This window comes from Castanea sativa, chromosome 7 (assembly GCF_040712315.1).
Source record: "Castanea sativa cultivar Marrone di Chiusa Pesio chromosome 7, ASM4071231v1".
In the NCBI taxonomy this organism is placed as follows: Eukaryota; Viridiplantae; Streptophyta; class Magnoliopsida; order Fagales; family Fagaceae; genus Castanea; species Castanea sativa.
The window spans coordinates 31,415,713-31,434,978 of record NC_134019.1 but is presented as its reverse complement, the minus strand read 5'-3'; the positions used below and the strand labels follow the sequence as shown (position 1 = coordinate 31,434,978).

The following is a 19,266-nucleotide window of genomic DNA, read 5'->3' as shown; positions in this document are numbered from 1 at the left end:
TATAGGAGTTGTTGATCTTGAAGATAAAAGGAAATTACATCCGAAAGAAAGATAAAAAGGAAATGTGAGAGAAAAAAGAGTGCCCCCATGCAGGATCGAACTACAGACCTTCAGTTTACAAGACTGACGCTCTACCACTGAGCTATAGGGGCTCTTGATGATACGTTTGGATATAAATAATTATTTCTTAGAGAAACAAGCCAAAATCCGATCAACCTAACGGAGTAGGCTTGGAAGCGACATCGTTCTTCAACCTGTTTTGCCTGATGCCTAACAATGGGTATATTTTGGAGGTTGTTTTGACACAACTTTACCTTTGCAGTTTGACACAAAACACGACAAGTTTTTTACCATAATTGGAAAAGATTAATGATAGTCATACACCGTTAAAACACAATTTCAAAAAGAAGTGTGTATAAAGTGTTGATATCTACTTTGGCAAAAAGACCCCATAACAAGAAGAAGTCCAACAATATAGAAGGGGTGAAGGAAGAACACTTAGTAAAGTAAGAAAAACCATTAAACCCGAATGACAAAAATAATGGTCCACATGCTTATAAAATAGTAAAAAAGACCACAAAGATAGCAAACGGATCCAAGAAAACCCAGAGAATAAAATAGTAAACCCATGAGAATTATAAGAAATGGAAAGCAAACCAAAAATGGACCGGATGAGCCCAAAGAAAGGAATTAGTAAATGAGGTTGGTGCAAAGGCCAACAAACCCCAGAAGTAGAAGATATGGTAATTGGGCTAGGGAAACTCGAAAGATTTAGCAAAAGCCCATGGGAATGTAGAAATGGAATGAGCTAAGGATGCCTAAAGGAATGAATCGGGCTGAGAATGCCCAAAGGAATAAAATGGGCCAAGGAAGTCCAAGATGGTATGAGAATCAACCCAGTAGAAGTACTGGGCAACGTGAACTGAGTAAAGGAAAAGTATATGGCAGACTTAAAGGAGATCCAGCAAGCACAGTTAAGCAATACATGACATAAGTAATACAATGGCATGGTAGAAGTATCAATCGACCAATAAACAAAAAGTAAGAGAAGACAGGGGTTAAATTGAGGAAGGAAGAGCCCATACCCAAGCAATACCCAGCGCAGGGAAGACACAAGATATAAAGAATAAAGACCCAGTGATCCATCCACGCCATAAAGGGTTAAAAATGAGCAGCAGGACACGCAACAAGAACCAGACAAAGCCACAGGCAATGACAAACGCGTGAATAACAGACAAGTCATGGACTCACATAAGAGTGTAGCACGCACAAGACTCAGGCACCACCCACTTGTATCCAGTCAATACAAACACAGTGGGTTATGGGTCAAAGGTAAGAGAGGGTATGGTCTGGCGGTGGAGAGAAGGGGGAAGTCTATTCTAGGATTCCTACTCAAGCTCTTTTAAAGGAGATGTCTACTAGGATGATATACCACTCAAAAGAGAGAAAATGAGCTGGAATCACTAGGTGCATACCATAGGAATTAATAAGAAAAAATACACAACCTTTATTCGGATGGGAATGCCACAGAGAGTAAGAAAACAAAATAAGACTCTTTTGTTTGGGAATAGAACGTGGCGCAACTAGCACAGGGTAGTGGTGCTGACTGAGCAGCCAACAGATTAGTGGGTGGCCCGGGAAGGACACCTACACCAGGCCAAAAGTAGTTGAGGGGTAAAACTTACTACGGCAGACAGTATAAAAGGGTCTTAACTGTGCACTGTAAAGTAGAGTAGTGTGCGGGGTAAGAAGGAACAAGTGAGAAAAGTAGCAAGAAAGAAAACAATGGAAAAACAAGGAAGAATAGAGGAAATATAGGAGTAAGAGAGAAAATAGAAAACAGAGAAAAAAACAAAGAGGATAAAAAACAAAGAGTGTGACACTACTCTACTTTAAAAATAAGTCAATAGGCTACTCCCTTCTCTCCCTCTCAATATGAGAGGGAGAGAAGGGAGTAGCCTATTGGAAGGCTTATTTTTAAATAATTTAACTTGCTAGAGAATAGGCTGTCATATTGAGATGGAGAGAAGCGAGTAGCATATTGAGAGGGAGAGAAGGGAGTGAAACAAAGAGTGTGATTTACAGTGTTTTCCTGCAATAGGCTACTCCCTTCTCTCCCTCTCAATATGACAGCCTATTCTCTAGCAAGTTAAAGGATTTAAAAATAAGTCATTTAAGTCAATTCTATCAAAGTAGGTAATTTCTATGGCAGGATTTCCAAGTGAGGTTGCCCACATTAGAGTGTGGTTCCCTTCTGGGACTTGAATCTACTAAGGAACCAAGCATAGCAAACTAATCCCTTTTTCCCCTTTTTTATTGATTAATCAGGCATTAACATTATTTCCTTTTTTATTACTGTTGCTAACTTATTTCTTCCATACTCACGTTACTGTGTTTTTTCCTATTGAGAAAGTGGTTTAAATATTATCTTTTGTTGGTAGCAAATATATCTTTCTTATCTCCTACTTTAACATTTTTGTCACAGCATCCTCTCAATAGCCTACTCTCTAGCAAGTTAAAGGATTTGAAAATAAGTCATTTAGATCCATTCTTTCAAAGTAGACAATTTTCATGGCAGGATTTCCCTGTGAGGTTGCCCGCATTGAAGAGTGGTTCCTTTCTTGGACTTGAATTTGCTAAGGAACCAAGCATAGCAGACTAATCCCCTTTCCCCCTTTTTTATTGATTGATCAGGCATTAACATTATTTCTTTTTTTATTACTGTCACTAACTTATTTCTACCATACTCACGTTACTGTGTTTTTTTATATTAAGAAAGTGGTTTAAATATTATCTTTTGTTGGTAGCAAATATGTCTTTTTTATTGATTAATCGGGCATTAACATTATTTCTTTTTTTATTACTATCACTCACTTATTTCTACCATACTCACGTTACTATGTTTTTTCTTATTGAGAAAGTGGTTTAAATATTATCTTTTGTTGGCAGCAAATATGTCTTTCTTATCCTGTTATATTAAGTGCTTCCTGCAATAACATTTTTGCCACAGCATCCTCTGCCGTGGGCATGCAATCAAGATCTTAGCAAAGGATCCTAGTTTGCGCACAAGCTGGCTTGAGGTGAGTTTCAATTGAGCCAGTCCCAACTCTCCTACCCTAAAACTATTGGGCCACAGCGTAGCAGGAAGCAATCCAGCCCAGAAAATACAAAAAGGTCTACCACATAAAGTGCAATAACAAGTGTGTAATAAGATTTTTTGATTCAAAAACATTCTCTTTTAAAAAAAAAAAAAAAATTGGATAGATATTAGATACAATAAGGGTGGAGGATTTGATCTCAATATTTGTGTTAGAAATGCCTAGAAAGACCAATTGAAATATAGGGGTTTTGGCTAATACTGGTAGACTTTATGGTTCCACAAAATACCACATTTTTTTCTCTCTTTAAAATATGTTTTTCGACTATAGGATTTTGACTAAGTTCGATTTTTGTATCCCAAAATTAAATACTTCAAAAATTAATAATGTATCAATTTCACTTCTCCTGTTAATATCATCTTCACATGAAATTCTTTTTAGATAATAGAAAGATGAAATTGACACCTTTAAAATTTTTGGGGCTGTAACTTTCAAATTTAACCTAAATTTTATCGGACGAAAATGATATTTTATCCATACATTTTGAATGTTTTGTGTTTCTTTTCAGGTTAGACAATCTCTGCTTCAAACCTTCAATTGTTTCAACTTCCTATATCATCTTCTCTTTATTATTTTGTAATCTTATTTGTACTATGCAGTGATCGTTTGTACTAGAATTCTTTGCTCTCTTTAGCATCGATGATTAGATTCATTTCGCCTCAGTTTCAATTAGCTGCACTGAAACTAAATGGATGAGCATTAGATACTCAAAATTGGAGAGCGTACAATTATGTCCACTGGAAATTGAAATCTTTTATGCTTGAAATAGCAACTTAATTGGGAGAGTGCCTTGGAAGTTGAGACATCATCTTAATCACCCAAAATGCACAGAAATGAGCTCCATCATCAAGAATTTTGAAATTGTTTTACATCAACAATAGAAATAGACATTAACATGCTTCTAGATGACCTTACATTTCCATTCATAATCAATATATAAAGCTTGGGCTAATTTAAATAACCTTGGAATTCCTTACATAATCAAGAGCCTTGAATTTCTGTTTTATCTTATTCATTGTTTGATAAATAGAAAGGGTAGTGAACATTATTAGAAGGTATATATACAACAGAAAGGATTTGGATCTTATATGGACCAAAACTTGCACCAAGGCTTTTCATAGTACTATTAGCTTCTATTCTATTTTGCTCTTGTCCAACAGTAACTCACAATAAATGACAAAATTATATGAAACAAACTGAAGATGTTATCACCAGTGCTTTCTTAAGTATCATTACTGTTGAGACTAGCTCCATCAGATAATAGCAGTATATACTGCTAGCCCACAATCTTCTTTTTTCACACTGACATTTTATTGTTCAAAAGTTTATGAAAATTATATCTGAGATATTTTGACAACACTTGCCTTACAATTTCGCAATTTGTTGACTGAAGGATGGATCAATGCAAACAACAACCTGAAAAAGTTTCCTGCTTTAATTAACATTTTTGGGCAATTTTTTCTGCAACTATAACCATTCTGAGACAGTTAAGAAGAAAAACGTCTCTTTTTTTTCCCAGTAATGCATACCTTGCCTACACTTTTGCCTGAATGTAGATATTCAACAGCATCTGCAACAGCATGGACGCCCAAAAATCTTTTTGGGTCCACAGCAACCTAATACAAAAGAATTAGAAGAAAAATGAACATCTGATCACCTAATTTCATTTAACTATTGAAGTTCTCCTGAAGAAGCTAACAATGACATGGTTTATCAGTGAGTTGATAGGATTATCGATCCTTATTTTTTACCCATCACAGTAACTTGTGAATAAATATCATGTGAAAAAAAAAATCATAAACTGAGATTTTTTTTTTTTATAAATATTTCCTTCTCTTTTTTTTTGGGGGGGGTGGGGGTTTAGCTAAATGAAAAGGCTAAAAAATTAAGTTAGATTATCAAGGAATGGAGATATTCTACTCATTTCTCTCCTCTTATCACATGTATAATAGACAATTAAATGAGTGAAATGGTCAGAGAGATTAAACGCTTCTCATAGAACATCATGAAGCCACCATCACCTTTTAGAGGTGTTGCCCCTGCCCATCATAGATTGTCCTTATATTTAATTTTATAATCAACAAGTATTAACACATTAGCAGCCTGGTCCAATGTTGGCTCTTCCCCCAACCCACTGAAAATTACTCCTATTATTGACCATATACATGTTGGAGATAATCTAGACCTGGGAGTTGGGGTGGGCTGAGGGGGCAGTGGGGGATACATGTCCTAGTCTGAATGTTGGGATGAATAAAGAGAAGAAGAACAATAGTAAATCATGTCCTGTTAATGATGTATAATGACGAAATTCATGAAATGCCATAATAGGCATCAGCTTTAATTTTCTTGTTATGTTTCTGCACAGCACAATATGCAATAAAAGTGATTCCACATACATACAATGACATGAAAAAGGAACAATAATGCTACTCCGCACTGTTTATCCACCTTCTCACAATCATCTAGACAAAAACAAATGCTCACTTGCACCCCCCCAAATAAAAGTATCAAACATATACCAGGATATATGCATTACCTTCAGCTTTCCCATAGAGAAAAGATTAAATAGTCTGTCCAGATGTTCTTGCCACAAGTGACTGTATTGTACCAGGAAAAAACCAGCCTGAAAACATTGGTATCATTAAAACAACAAAATTGCAAAGAACTCCAATATCATGTCACCCCAAAATATTTTATTTAGATCCCCTTTTGGTTGCTAAGAATCACAGAAAAAGAAACTCACTTGTTTTTAATGTTTAGGAAACACAAAAGAATTGGTCTAAACAATTATCATATGAAAACTTTGCAGACTTATTTTTGTACACTTTGCTCAATGACCAAATTTTAAAAAAAAAAAATGCATGAGTTTAAATTTCTTCTCTTTTTATTAAATTTTTTTCCTGGGAGACACACAAACATAAGTGCATAACAGTCAGGTCTCTGCATCAAGGCTCAAAAGGCAAAGACTGACACATGGTGTTAGAATCTCAAAATGCTGACAGTCATAAAATTCAGAGTGTAACAATTCACAAAGTTACTACTAGCCAGTAATGTGATAAACTAAAAGTAAGATTTTAGGTTTTACTCAAAAAAAAAAGAGAATATATATATATATATATATGAAAAGAAAAAGAGTGATTTCAATGCCTAGAAGAAATTAGTGACAACATCACCAGTAAGAGCACAATGCAAGTTTCATTCTCTAGAGGTGACCAAGAAAACCACTTGGAGAGTGATTGTCTGCATAAGATTTTATGATGGGGTCAAGGGTTTGAAACTTGGACCAGAAATCATATGTTAGTACCTTAACAATGTAAGAAGTTAAATGAGAGAACATCTGGAAGAAATCAAAACTAACAAAATTGAGTAATCACAATGTATAACAACAGCAGTTTGATCTTTTGGCAGCTACATACCACAGTTTGGCTTTTAGCCAAAATCTTCTCACATAGTCCAGTATAATTTGATGGCTTCCATCCATGCTCCCCTTGATACTGAGACCAGAATGAATCAGTTTATTGGAGAAAAATCAAAACCAGTGATGCCATGCGCTAGAACAGTCATCAAACATAGAAACAAAAGGCTAACAAAAAATAGCGGTACATCTACATTTTGCTCTATCATTGACTCAACAAATTGATGGGAAGTAGATTTTAGGGTCTACAAGGTCAGTATACATTTGAGCACAAGAACTCTTCCAAGTTACCTGTCAATCATAAGATCTGTGGCACAGGGCTTAGAACTTTGTTGGTATTATGGTTAAATTTTTTTGCATATGTGGATATTATGATTAAATTCATCATTTCCTAAATAGTTTAAATTTCTAGGATAATTGGTAATTATCATGGTATCAGAGCAAATGATCGTGAGTTCAAAAATTGTTTCAATAATACCCTCCCATTGAAAAGGTTGAAAATTCCACATGTTGGACCTGATTTGTTGAGGGGGAGTCTAGGCCCACAAAAGTGGGAGAGTGATGGAATTATTGTTAAATGTTTAAATTCTCAATTTTCTAATAGTTTAAGCTTTTTGAACAATTGGTAATTTATCAAACTTGAAAAAGAGCATTAGAGTTAAATCATTGTAACATATTCAGTTACAAATATGAAGGCACTGATATCTCTTACTGACAGGAATCCATGTCGTATATTTTGACCTATTGTGGCTTACATTTTAACTAAGGTTACTATTCAATATTCTGATCTATGACTAATTTGATAGGACACATAATTCAAGTAAGACTATCAACATCTTTAACCATGTTTATAAGCAAAGTGGTAAAAATTTTATTACTTCTGAAGAATTGTCTTGTTGGAGCTAAATCAAACTTAGATCAAGCAACGGCATACAGGATATGAGCTGCCAATATAACTTTAAACTCAAACCATATTATTAGTGAGGAAGTTTAAAAGTTAAAATCAGTAAGTATACTAACAAGGAAAATTTTTGGGAGCGTAAAGAAAATTTATTTTAATATTAATTTTGGAAATCTATTCTAATTTTAATAGTCAAAAGGATTTTATCTTAGGTCTTATTAGTTAATTATATTTTATTGTATTGGTACAGTTGTCAGCTGACTGGATCAAAATTGAAACTCTATGTTAAATGGTGCCAACATTAGATATGAAGATTTCATATTAAATGCATAAAATAATAATCTTCAAAGTTAATTTGAAATGTCTACCCTAACATCTACATTAGTGTCAAAATTAACAGTTTAGTGGGTAACCATCCACCCTAAACTATGAGAGTGTTTGTAATGTGCTCTCTAAACTACAAAGGTATTTGTAATGTGGACCCTAAACTTTGAGAACTTTTGCAATGTGCACCACTGATTTGGGTCGTGGGCAGATATTGCAAACTATTCTTAAATCACGATGTTCATTGCAAAATTTTAGAGTTTAAGGTGCACAAAGAAATGCATTGAAACATCAGTTGCCTGAGAAGCTAACTTAAAAAAAATGAAAAAAAAAAAAACCCAAACCTGAGATATCATTCCAATTACAATAAGTCGACCATAGACTGCCAAAGCATTCAAGCACAGGTTGAACATGTCACCACCCACAGACTCATAGATGATGTCAAGACCTTTGGGAAATTCTTTCTTCAAAACCTGGGAACTCGTGACAAAAGGTAGAGAAAATGACATGTTCATTGGGATGAATCAGATTCAACGCATATAGCATATCCAAGTGATGACCAAGAGCATTGCAAAATACTGAATTCTAAATAAGACTAAATGAACAGAAACTGGGAGACATATGATTGGGTCGTGCAAATTCATGCTGCTTTCTATAAATAATTTCAAGAATGAAATAAATTTCATACGGAAGCTACACTGAAAATTTGGGAATGTACAAACAGATCCAAAATCAATTTTAAAAAGTTTACATGATTTGTAAATCTCATACAGATTAGTTCACCTCAGAGGAACAACTACATAGCAGATTGCATGCATTAGTTTAATGAATTATAAAAACTCATAAATATAGAAATAAAGGGTCTCAAGAAGAAAATGATCCAGTTTGACTTCAATACATTGCTAACATCAGGGAATGGAATAATTGGGAATCTAAAATAACCAGCCAAGTTGCTAAAGTAGCTAAGCTTTGTCAAAAGAACTGTTCACTAGTGCCTGTTTTGCCATTTGAATTTGTGATTTATCTTAATGGCCTACAATTGTGCACATGCATATATGAATGGCTTAGTTTCACATGTTTATTCTATAAGCCCATGAAAACTGAAAATCGTCAAATAAAACTAGAAGTTGATGTAGTCAAACCAATCGGCTGATTTAGTTAACTTGCTGCCTCACATAAAATTAAGTCAAATTCACTTTCAGCTTCCAAACCCACCAAGTACCCCAAAAAAAAAAAGTAAAAGAAAAATGAGGAAAAAAGAGACATACTGTTTTAATGTCTTCTGCTCTATAGTCTATCACCCGATCAACTCCCAAATTTTTCAATAGCATGGCCTTTTCCTCACCTCCACAAGTTGCAACCACTGTATTTCCAGCTAATTTTGCAAGCTGCAGATATAGAATTTCATATTGCCTTTTGATATAAGAAAGATAATTTTAATCAATGGGAGAAAAATGACTAAAAAAGAATCAGTAACAATAAAAAGAAAAATGTTAGTGACGAGATTAATGTTCTCTATTGTATTCATTTCTTCTGTAATAAAAATTGTGGTACTATCTATTTAATAACATGATTAAAAACAGATTTCAATAGGTGTCTCCCAAAACCAAGATGGAGTATACAAGCATATTCATAGCAACAGCAAAGTCATGCCATAGAAAAGTATCTCCATAGTCAAAAGTAAACCTGGACTGCAAATTGACCTGTCCCTCCAGCAGCAGCTGTCACAAGAACAACTTTTCTAGATTCCATTTGTCCAGCCTGAAAGCTCCACATGGGAACAATATTGTCAGAAGAGGCAAATTTGGTCTCTGAATAAAAGGTCTTAAGAAATTATAACAGAAAACATTGAAGGATACAAAACAAAGAATCTATTGAATAAACACTAAATACTTATAGTGAATTGAGATAGCAAATGTGATGACAAAGGGTCCACCTAAAACGAAAAAATTATTTCAAGTGTGTTTATGAAGAGTAACCTTTTCTAGAGCAATTGATGCTGTTAATCCTGAAGTAAGCATGGCAACAACTTCTGGATCTGGTCTCGGCACTGGGAGTACGTGTTTTGAAGGAACCTATGATGTGAAACCCCTCAAATAACTAACACAGATATAAAATAAATTTTTCTACACATAAAAAACTATGTCTTTCAAGATCATGTACCATTATGAATTCAGCATAACTTCCAAAAGTCATGACTGCAGCAGGAGTGCCAATTTTCAAGTCAGTTACATTGTCTCCAACTGCAGCAATTATTCCCACAGCCTGCAACATTAAAGTGAAATGAAGATCAACTAACCACCATAGGTAGCCATACTTGTTTGAACCACAGAATATTGGAATATCAAGAACTAGCATCATTTTTCCGTAACCTCAAAGCCAGCATCAAAGGGAAGATTGGAGCTTTGGTCTTTATCTGAGCCACTGAAATAACTTCCTGAGCTGAAATTTACCTGTCAATAATCCTCATCAGTGTGTGCACATGAGAATGAGAGAGAGTTATATTATGAGTATAAGTTAATGTACACAGCAAAAGATCTTGACATCAAAATACTTGGCAACAAATATATTTTAAAAAAAGGCCTGACTTCATGAGACATCTATTTCCTAGATTTTCCCCCACCCCCATCCCATTTAATTCTCCACATCCAGCAGAATCTCTTCTCTGTATCCTCAATAGGTTTTCCCCTCAGCAGTGCTTACCAAAACCCTTCTCTCAACACAACAGAGAAGACTGACCAATGCTTAAACTTACCTACCAAGATTGGGCAATGGACTAATTGATTCTTCAAACTTTGACACGGTACATATATGGAGGCCTGTCAATCCTTAACAACCATGCTAAAATGATGCAAACCATATGGAATGGTACTTTTTACACACTTGATCATCCAAAGAGGAACACTAAAAGGAAAAGTAGACATCCATAAATTTGATTATCTGATCAATCTTGGTTGATTTTAGTTGCTGTTTTGTGTCTTGAACTTAAGTATTTTCTTGTGCTAAGTCTTTTAATTTTTATGGCATGTGAATGACATCCTAGTGGTTGTGATTGCATCTTATTAGACACAGAAGCAACCTATTGTTATTTAAGTTTGATTATGCAATCAATCTTGGTTGATTTTAGTTGCTGTTGTGTGTTGAACTCAAGTATTTTGTTATGTTAAGTCTTTTAATTTTTATGACATGTGAATGACATCCTAGTGATTGGGATTGCATCTTAGTGTGGATTGTTGTTCCACATGGTTTGATGTGGTGTATTTGGAGGGAAAGAAATAGTAGGTGCGTTGAAGATAGTGAGAGTTCTCTACCTGATCTCAAGTTATTCTTTTTTAGAACCTGATTGGACTGGTTGTCAGCATGGAGAAACCAATCCTTTTCTTCAATTTTTGATTTACTTGATTTATGTAATTTTTGAATTTGATCTGTACTTCCCAGTATACTCCCCTTGTACTTAGGTGTCTTTTTTTTATATCAATAAATCTTTATTACTTATAAAAAAAAATAAAGATTTTTTTGAAGATGTAACAACAGCTTTTTTGATGGAATTGATTGAACTTTCAGCCACCCACATTTGTGGCTTTTCATCTCCCTTCCATTTAGGGATTGAGTTAAGATGGTCTTGCTAATTTGACAGCTCTCTGATTCCCTTCTTAAACTCTATTTTCTCGAATTCATATTCTGAATTGCATCGTAAAGCACTGAGAAGAGTGCTGGGACATGGCCAAAACCCAATGAGAAAAAATAAAGGGGTCCCTAAAACAAGCTGCTCAGAATCTCAGGTACCAGGATGTCTTAGTTGCTGTAATCGGTCAAACTGTTTTATTATGAACTACTAAGATATGTTACACTACAACTGGAAACTTATTTTATAAAGCTTTATACTTGTTTTAATTTATCAGTGACTAATGATAGAGCTTAATGACTCTATCGTTAATGGAAACTAACGACAGAGACAAAAGTAAGAATATGAATTATGTAGTATTATTAAAATAAAATAAAATAAAATATGAATTATGTTATATGTAGGCAAAGTGTTATATCAAAAAACAATAAAATAGAAGCCTTTGCTCACTAAGTACAGTTTATTAATCATGTCTAAGCTTGCTGAATTACTAAATTATGGGCAATCATATCTGTAGCCAAACTTATAAAAATAAAAAATAAAAAAATCATATCTGTCACCAGGACAAGGCACAATATTTGCCTGTGTTTTCCACTTATATATACACAGCAAATATCAACAGTGCTACTGAAAAAGTGGCTATTCATCCAGTTGAACCACTACAGCCACCAAATTCAGTTTTATTCTTACTGATTGCATGATGAAGTTTAGACATATGCTGAGAGAGAGAGAGAGATGCCAAAAAAAAAAAAAACAAACAAACAAACAAACAAAACAATTTTGTCCCAAAAAACTAAATTTTCAAACTCAGAATAAACCTTTCAAGGGGAGTAAAAAACTTACATCACTAGCATTTACACCAGCATAAATGATTTTCACAAGAACATGATGTGGTTTGATGGGCAATCTTAATGGCGTGCTCACAATGCGGGTGGCATTACGAAAATTGTGACTTAAGGTGTGAACAACTCTGGAGAGCAAGAGACAAAAACAATAGTAAGTAACTTTCAAAAGGTAATGAGCAAACCACTGTATTATATAATAAAAGGAAATATATGTAAAAATAAAATAATTTGAATTAAAAATAAAAAAATATAAACAATTTCCTTTCAAGAAATTCATGACTAATTAATCAACAAGCAAGTTAATTTAGAGGTATAAATGCTGATTGCTTCTATGTTTCATTTATTCGTAAAAGGCATTATATATATATATATATATATATATATATAAAGGAAGATATGAAGTGGTAATAAAATGAAGCATTAGTAAAGAAACTAAATTAATCACATTTAAACAACCAAAATCCCACCTCATAGAGAGTTTTACAAGTTCACACAAACACCAAGTGCCTCGATGTGAATTCACTAAAATAGATTGCTTTTATGTCATAAGAGCCACTAAATTTTAAGCTCCCATAGCTAATTAGCTACTACTATTTACAAACTTCTCCATTCAAATTTGCTAAAGTTCATCTTATATGGTCTCTAATATCCCACTTACCCATGAGCTTTAGTTCAAATGGTACCTCCTCTCCTTTTAAAAAACAAGGAGTGAGGGTGAAATCGTGGGTTCAAGAGCCACTAGGTGTGCGTGTAATTACCCATTTAAAAAAATGATCTCTAATACCCACCCAATCAGCTCCCCTTTTCCCACTCAACTTTTTTTTCCCCTTTTACATATATTTCACTACTGAAATTAGGGTAAGGTCTGCACAAATGAATTAAGAAAGGATCATTTTGAAGAATCTCTAAATTGAAGGACTAAATTACATGAACTAAGCTGGCTATCCTTGGCATAAACTGAGCAGTTCAAAATGCACCCCAATGCCTCTGACGAGCTTTGACTGTAAGCATAAGAGGACTATGGTACACAGAAGTTTCCTAAATAGAAGGTTAGGATGGCCATATGCTTATGGGAGAAGCTTCATATATAAATCGCATCAACAAAAATAATCAAGTTGAAATAAAATCTAATAAATAAAAATTAGTATGGACAACTCTTATATATTACTCACTCTGTCTATAAATAATAAGCCCCCCTTGAAAATGCACAAGTTTTAAGGACAAGTATAAAAAGATTTCCCATACCTTAGTATATAACTTTCCAATTAAACATTAGTATGGACAACTCTTATATATCACTCTCTCTATCTCTAAATATTAGCCCCACTTGAAAATGCACAAGCTTTAAAGACAAGTATAAAAAGAGTTCACATACCTTAGTATATAACTTTCCAATACTACCCTTTACATTTAAATTGAAATGTGAAAGAACAATAATATCTTTAGTAATAAATTCGGCCAATAAGCTCTAGCTTAAGTGGCACATCATCCCCTTATCAGAGGAAGGTGGAGGGTAAGGTCATAGGTGCAATATCCATGTGGTGTCAGTGTAACTTACCAATAAAAAAAAAATTGTAAAAATTCTAACCTTTTTTGTCGAAGAACTTATTTAGAGATAGCCAAAAAGGAAATGTAAACTATTATTTAGAGTTGGGAATAAAAAAAACAAATAAATAAACATTTCTTGTACATTTTCTAGCTGAAGCTTCATAGATTCACAAAAAGCAACCACATAACATAAAAAAGGGGCTAGCCACAAACTGTACTTCGTTTCTTTTACAGATAAATAAAGATATAAGTTTGACATAGTCACTCACATTTTCTCAAAACTATGAGGAAGTTGGAAATTTGATGCAACTTTTAGTGGAAAACTTTTCTTAGATTTTGAAGAATGCAGCAAGTACTTTGCTTCTTCCAGAGAACTGGGCCAATATTCCATGCCTCTGCGATTGGTAATCCACAGGCACGAACCAGCTCTACTTTCATCAGTGATAAGCTCAAAAGTACCTAAAAGGCATAATATCTTGGAATATCATTAATTGATTTGAAAAGTAAAACAATCACTGATATCATAAATTGCATCAAATGTTTCTTCTACTGGGTTGTAATTAAGTCGAAGAAACACGTGGTTTCATAATAATATGCCTGAAGTACCTGCCTAGAAAACTAGCACACATTTATATACAAGATACTAGAAGAATGTGGAAATGCATAGCCAATAGCCTTTCTCAAGGTTTTTCAGTTTGCACCTTTTTACTACATACGGTTGACACTACATAAAACTGACTTTCAAAGCAAAAAAAGGCAAGATATTTTTCTCATTATCAGTAAAAGAAAAGAAATCCTATATCCATCCCTGTCCCAAGCCCCACCTTAACTTCTCTATAGGGCCAAACCACTAAAAAGAGCTGAGCTAAGATAACAGAGACATTCAGTGCATTACAAACAAAACACTATAAACATTACCAATGTGTACCAGAAATATTACCTTGCATCTTTCTTATAATAAAAGGAAACATGCAATGGACTTGAGAAAGTTACTAAGCATCTAATACAGCATTATTGAAACTTGAAATGACACATGGCCACTTCCAATCAAATTTCATTGAAAGAAAAGGACATAGCCCATACCTTTCACCACCATTTCCATCGGAACAAAGCCCCCCATCTTGCCAACAAATTTAGAATCTATTTTTAAGCCCATCTCAGTTTGAACAAACTGCATTCAAATTCATGGGTCATTCAATATGATATGCTATAAAACCTTAACAGACAATTCTTGTTGATTATCAATCCACAGTCAGAACAAAGCACAATTGCTATACTTATCCTCCCATAAAAAAAAAAAAAAATTTAAGTGAAAACAGGAAAAAGGTCATTAGCAATTCCTTAAGATGCTTATTCAGCCAGCCAATTCTGATATTTGCCCATTTTGACAAGAGTTGATCAATAAATCTGTATTCAGATATCTGTAAATAGTTAAGTAGCCACTGATCCAAAGAGAAGCATGGCATAGTTGGTTCAATGTTAGGTTCATCTAAATTTTCTCACAAATTTTCTAAAGGCACTCTTTATGCACAACATATGAGTGAAAACTTTCAGTTGGACAAATCAAGCACAAACTGGAAGGCAATTTATTTACAATTATACCAAGTGAAGTTTGAAATTTGCACATTTGATTGTATTTGCATCATGATATAAAATTCAGAAGGAAACTATGATTGGTAGAAGAACTTCACTATGAGAAATATGATTGAACATATAAATTGACGTCACAAAAATGAACATTAGTGTCATCCCCCAAGGGAAAAAATAAGATAATTTTCAGCACTTGCATATCACATGCCTATTCAATTACAGTTCAAATGTGCCGAGAGCCTTGTAGCTCAAAGGCATTGCCTGCTGTCCTTTATGAGGAGACCCATGGTTCAAATCCCCCACTTGCCATTGTTCTCACTATTGAATTATCAAAAAAATATATACAGTTCAACTAGGTTCAGCCATTATCAGTAAAGTGGTGATCATATTTCATCAAAACTTTCCAATAAATTGGAGATAACATGTAACCAAGAACATCCAGAATCTTACCTCAGGGCAAAGCACATTGACGCGAATCCCTTTACGCTTGTAGGGTACAAGTGATCTAGTAAACAGAACAACACCACCTACAAAAATATAACCAAGTATTAATAATACGTTAAAGAAGAACTAATTAGATATTAAAACACATTCTAGGATTCTTTATGTGTTTACTTTGATACATAATCAAATGTATATATTTACCAAATAAGTCACAAATAGAACAAACCTTTTGAACCAGAGTAGATAGGGTCAGCGGACATTGGATAAAGACCAGAAGCAGATCCCATATTTATAATTACACCAGGCTTTTGTGCAGATTCCATGGCCTTAATCTGATTTAAGAATTTTAAGTGATTATTGTAGCTTACCAATTACTGTATTGTGATCGATGAATAAATCAAAGGATAAACTTCAATGGCCCCCATTTTCAATTTTTTTTCTTTTCTTGAATATAAATTTAAGAAAGCCCTGTTATCATATCTCATTTCTAGGCAGCTACTCTCCCCAGAATATTGCTAAATGACCCTTTGATGGGCTGGTAGAAAGAAGCTTTACTGGTGGAAAACTGGAAATAATGGTAACACGTTTTGTACAGTAAAGAACGCAATAAAAACTATTAAAACATTTCAGGCAACTATAACTCTGCATCTGAAGGTTCTACGAATATAATTTTACAACTCTGCATCTGAAGGTTCTAAGATGTCCTCAACATTGTCAACCAAACTGCTTCTCACAGCATGCAGAAAAACACTAAATTAGGCAACTATAAGGGACAACCAAGTCAGAATACTAAGCATACCGCACGGTGAGTGCAATCAATAACTGCAATCAGGTTCACATTAACAGTGTGTCTCCATGAACGAGTGCCATCAGTTTTATCCTGGTAAAATGGAATAGGATTACTAATTCCAGCACAGTTAATACAGATGTCCAATCCTCCATAAGTCGCTAAGTGCTTCTCAAAAGCAGCAGCTATTTCTCCTGTTCATACCATAAAGATTAAATTTATTATCTGTAAACAAGCACATTAATCTTGCCAAAGAAATTACTTGCCTTTATAATTCAAAGATTCAAAAAGTGAGAAAAACTAAAAGAAATATTAAATCAAATTTTGTGGGTGTGTACGTGTGCTCAGATGCCTTGCCAATTTATGCAGACAAAAACGTTCCACATGAACAAGTATTTTTCTATCTTTTCTTGAAAGCTTTCTCACAAATTTCTGTGACATACATTAGTCTCTCAATAGATGTTTTTGTGTCATTACTTCGAGTAAATAACAACATATGCTAAACTTGTGCTTGGTTTAATGAAGAAGTAACAAAGACAAGCAAACCAACAGCATTACAATATGCAATACTTTTGGATACAAATACTCCAAAAACCAAACAGTTTATACTTTCATTTTGAGTGAATATCTAGTTTACAGTGCTAAGCATGAACCAAACGCCAATTTCTAGCACGCGGGTGTGTGTTTGTGTAAACGGAAGCTCTGAAAAAATGAGATCATATAGCATAAACAAATATTTTTCACTTACTCATGTTGGTCACATCGCATTTTACAAATATAGCAGATGGAAATTCTAAGTTGGAGTGGAACTTGGCACTCTCCTTTTCGACTAGGGATGCTACTTGCCTTCCACTTTCTTCTGAGAAATCAACAATTGTCACAAATATTCCCTTCTTTGCAAGAGCCAAGCTAAGCGCTTTACCTACATATCAACCACCACCAAATGACCACATTATATAACAATCATCGCCACTAGGAAGCACAGACACAAATACGGGTACAACACGAATCAATTTCTGAAAAATTATAACATGGCACATGGGATACAACACCGGTAAGACACCCCAAATGAAGTGTCCGTGCTTGTTTGGATGTCCCGCAAAATTGTTCAATTTATGTATCAGTTTTCACAGACTATAAAAAGCCAGATACCAATCATTTTGAATTTATGAACTGATCAGTTTGCATAAACAAAATTTCATACACACTGAAATAGCATTTACAAATTACAAGGCGTAAATTTATTTTTTTTTTGATAATTTGATCACATCTTGGTTGCTAAATCAACCAATAGCATACGAGTTAGACAAAAGAACTGTACACATTAAAAAAAAAAAAACCGAGAAATCAATTTCCAATCTGTTAAAGACATATATCCCGAGAGATATATGTAACACAATCAAATCCGATTCTACACAGCCAAACACAACTCTCCGCTGTAGAATCAATATTTTAAATATTAAATAAAAAAATGCAGTATCCGCTATTGTATGTGGATGATTTGAGAGAATTCAAAATTTTCGCTAGAAAGGAAAGTTATGGTTATTATTTACCAATTCCAGAAGCTCCACCGGTGACGAGAGCTGAAAGACCAGGTTTGAGCTCCATTTTTTTTTTTTTTGTTGTTGATGTGATTGGTAATGGTAGCAATAACAGAGCAAGAGAGAGAGAAACAGAGAGGCAGAGATGAGATTAGCACAGACTTTTTTTTTTGGATTGTTTAAGAAGAGGACATGTGGATTTTGACTGTGATGCAATTTGCTGTAGTACTAGCAGCGTGTATTTTGTTTGTGTGTATTTGTTTGAGTTTTTTTTTTTTTCTTCTTTTTATAAACGATTGTGAGGGTTTTGTCGTTATATAAAAGTTCCAGTTGTAGAAACAAAGACGGCGGATAAGATTAAGAAATGGCTTCTCTGCTTCTCAAAAAAAAAAAAAAAAAAAAAAAAAAGGCTTCTCTTTGTTATTGGTCTCTGTCTGGCATGGGCAGCGGCCTTGTTCATTAATGAGTAAGGCTCTAGACAATATTACATATATTTTTAAATATTTTTTTATTTATTTATATTTTTAAAAAATACAAATAATATTACTAAAATAATATTAGTAATTTTTTATTAAAATACTAATTTTTTAATGGGTAAATTACAACTTACTCACGCTGGGTCCATTTGATTGGGAAAATAGAAAAGTGCAGGATAGAAAATAGAGGGAGGATGGAAAAGTGGGAGGATAGAAAAGTTTTTAGTTTTTCTCAGTTGTGTTTGGTTGAGAGGGTGGAAAAGTAAAGGGATAGAAAATTTTTTAGTTTGGTTGAAAATAAAGTTTGTATAAATTTACCATCATGTTCCTCTTAAATAAAAAAGAAAGTAATATATTATACTTGTGTATAAATCAAAGTGGGCCTTTCAAAAAAAATAATATAAGAAATCATTTAAAAGTGTTTTCTAAAAAAATAACAAAAATAAAAATTAAGAGAAAAAAGAAAGAAAGAAAAGAAAAACCCGGACCAAACAAAAGAAAAAAAAAACAACCCCAAAAAAAAACAACGCAACAGGAGAAAAGTCAAAAAAAAAAAAAAAAAACAAGAAAAGTGGGGCAATTTTGTTAAAAAAAAATTCTTATTTTTCATTC

At 33.8% G+C, this 19,266-nt stretch overlaps 1 protein-coding gene and 1 non-coding gene across 2 annotated transcripts; both read right to left on the bottom strand.

Moving 5' to 3' along the window:
• Window positions 1-80: 80 nt before the first annotated feature.
• TRNAT-UGU (transfer RNA threonine (anticodon UGU)) lies at window positions 81-152 on the bottom strand. Its single transcript has one exon. It is a non-coding gene; the product is annotated as a tRNA-Thr (tRNA).
• A 3,922-nt stretch (window positions 153-4,074) lies between these two features.
• Window positions 4,075-18,387, bottom strand: LOC142643303 (uncharacterized). Its single transcript, XM_075817867.1, has 18 exons — window positions 18,191-18,387; window positions 17,386-17,559; window positions 16,650-16,831; window positions 16,077-16,182; window positions 15,857-15,933; window positions 14,900-14,987; window positions 14,086-14,275; window positions 12,267-12,393; window positions 10,171-10,251; window positions 9,962-10,063; window positions 9,778-9,873; window positions 9,485-9,559; window positions 9,067-9,186; window positions 8,143-8,271; window positions 6,575-6,652; window positions 5,695-5,781; window positions 4,688-4,774; window positions 4,075-4,574 (listed from the first exon to the last, which is right to left on the bottom strand). The coding sequence occupies exons 1-18, from the start codon at window positions 18,243-18,245 to the stop codon at window positions 4,524-4,526; spliced, it is 1,905 nt and encodes a 634-aa protein (XP_075673982.1). The 5' UTR covers window positions 18,246-18,387; the 3' UTR covers window positions 4,075-4,523.
• Window positions 18,388-19,266: the final 879 nt, after the last annotated feature.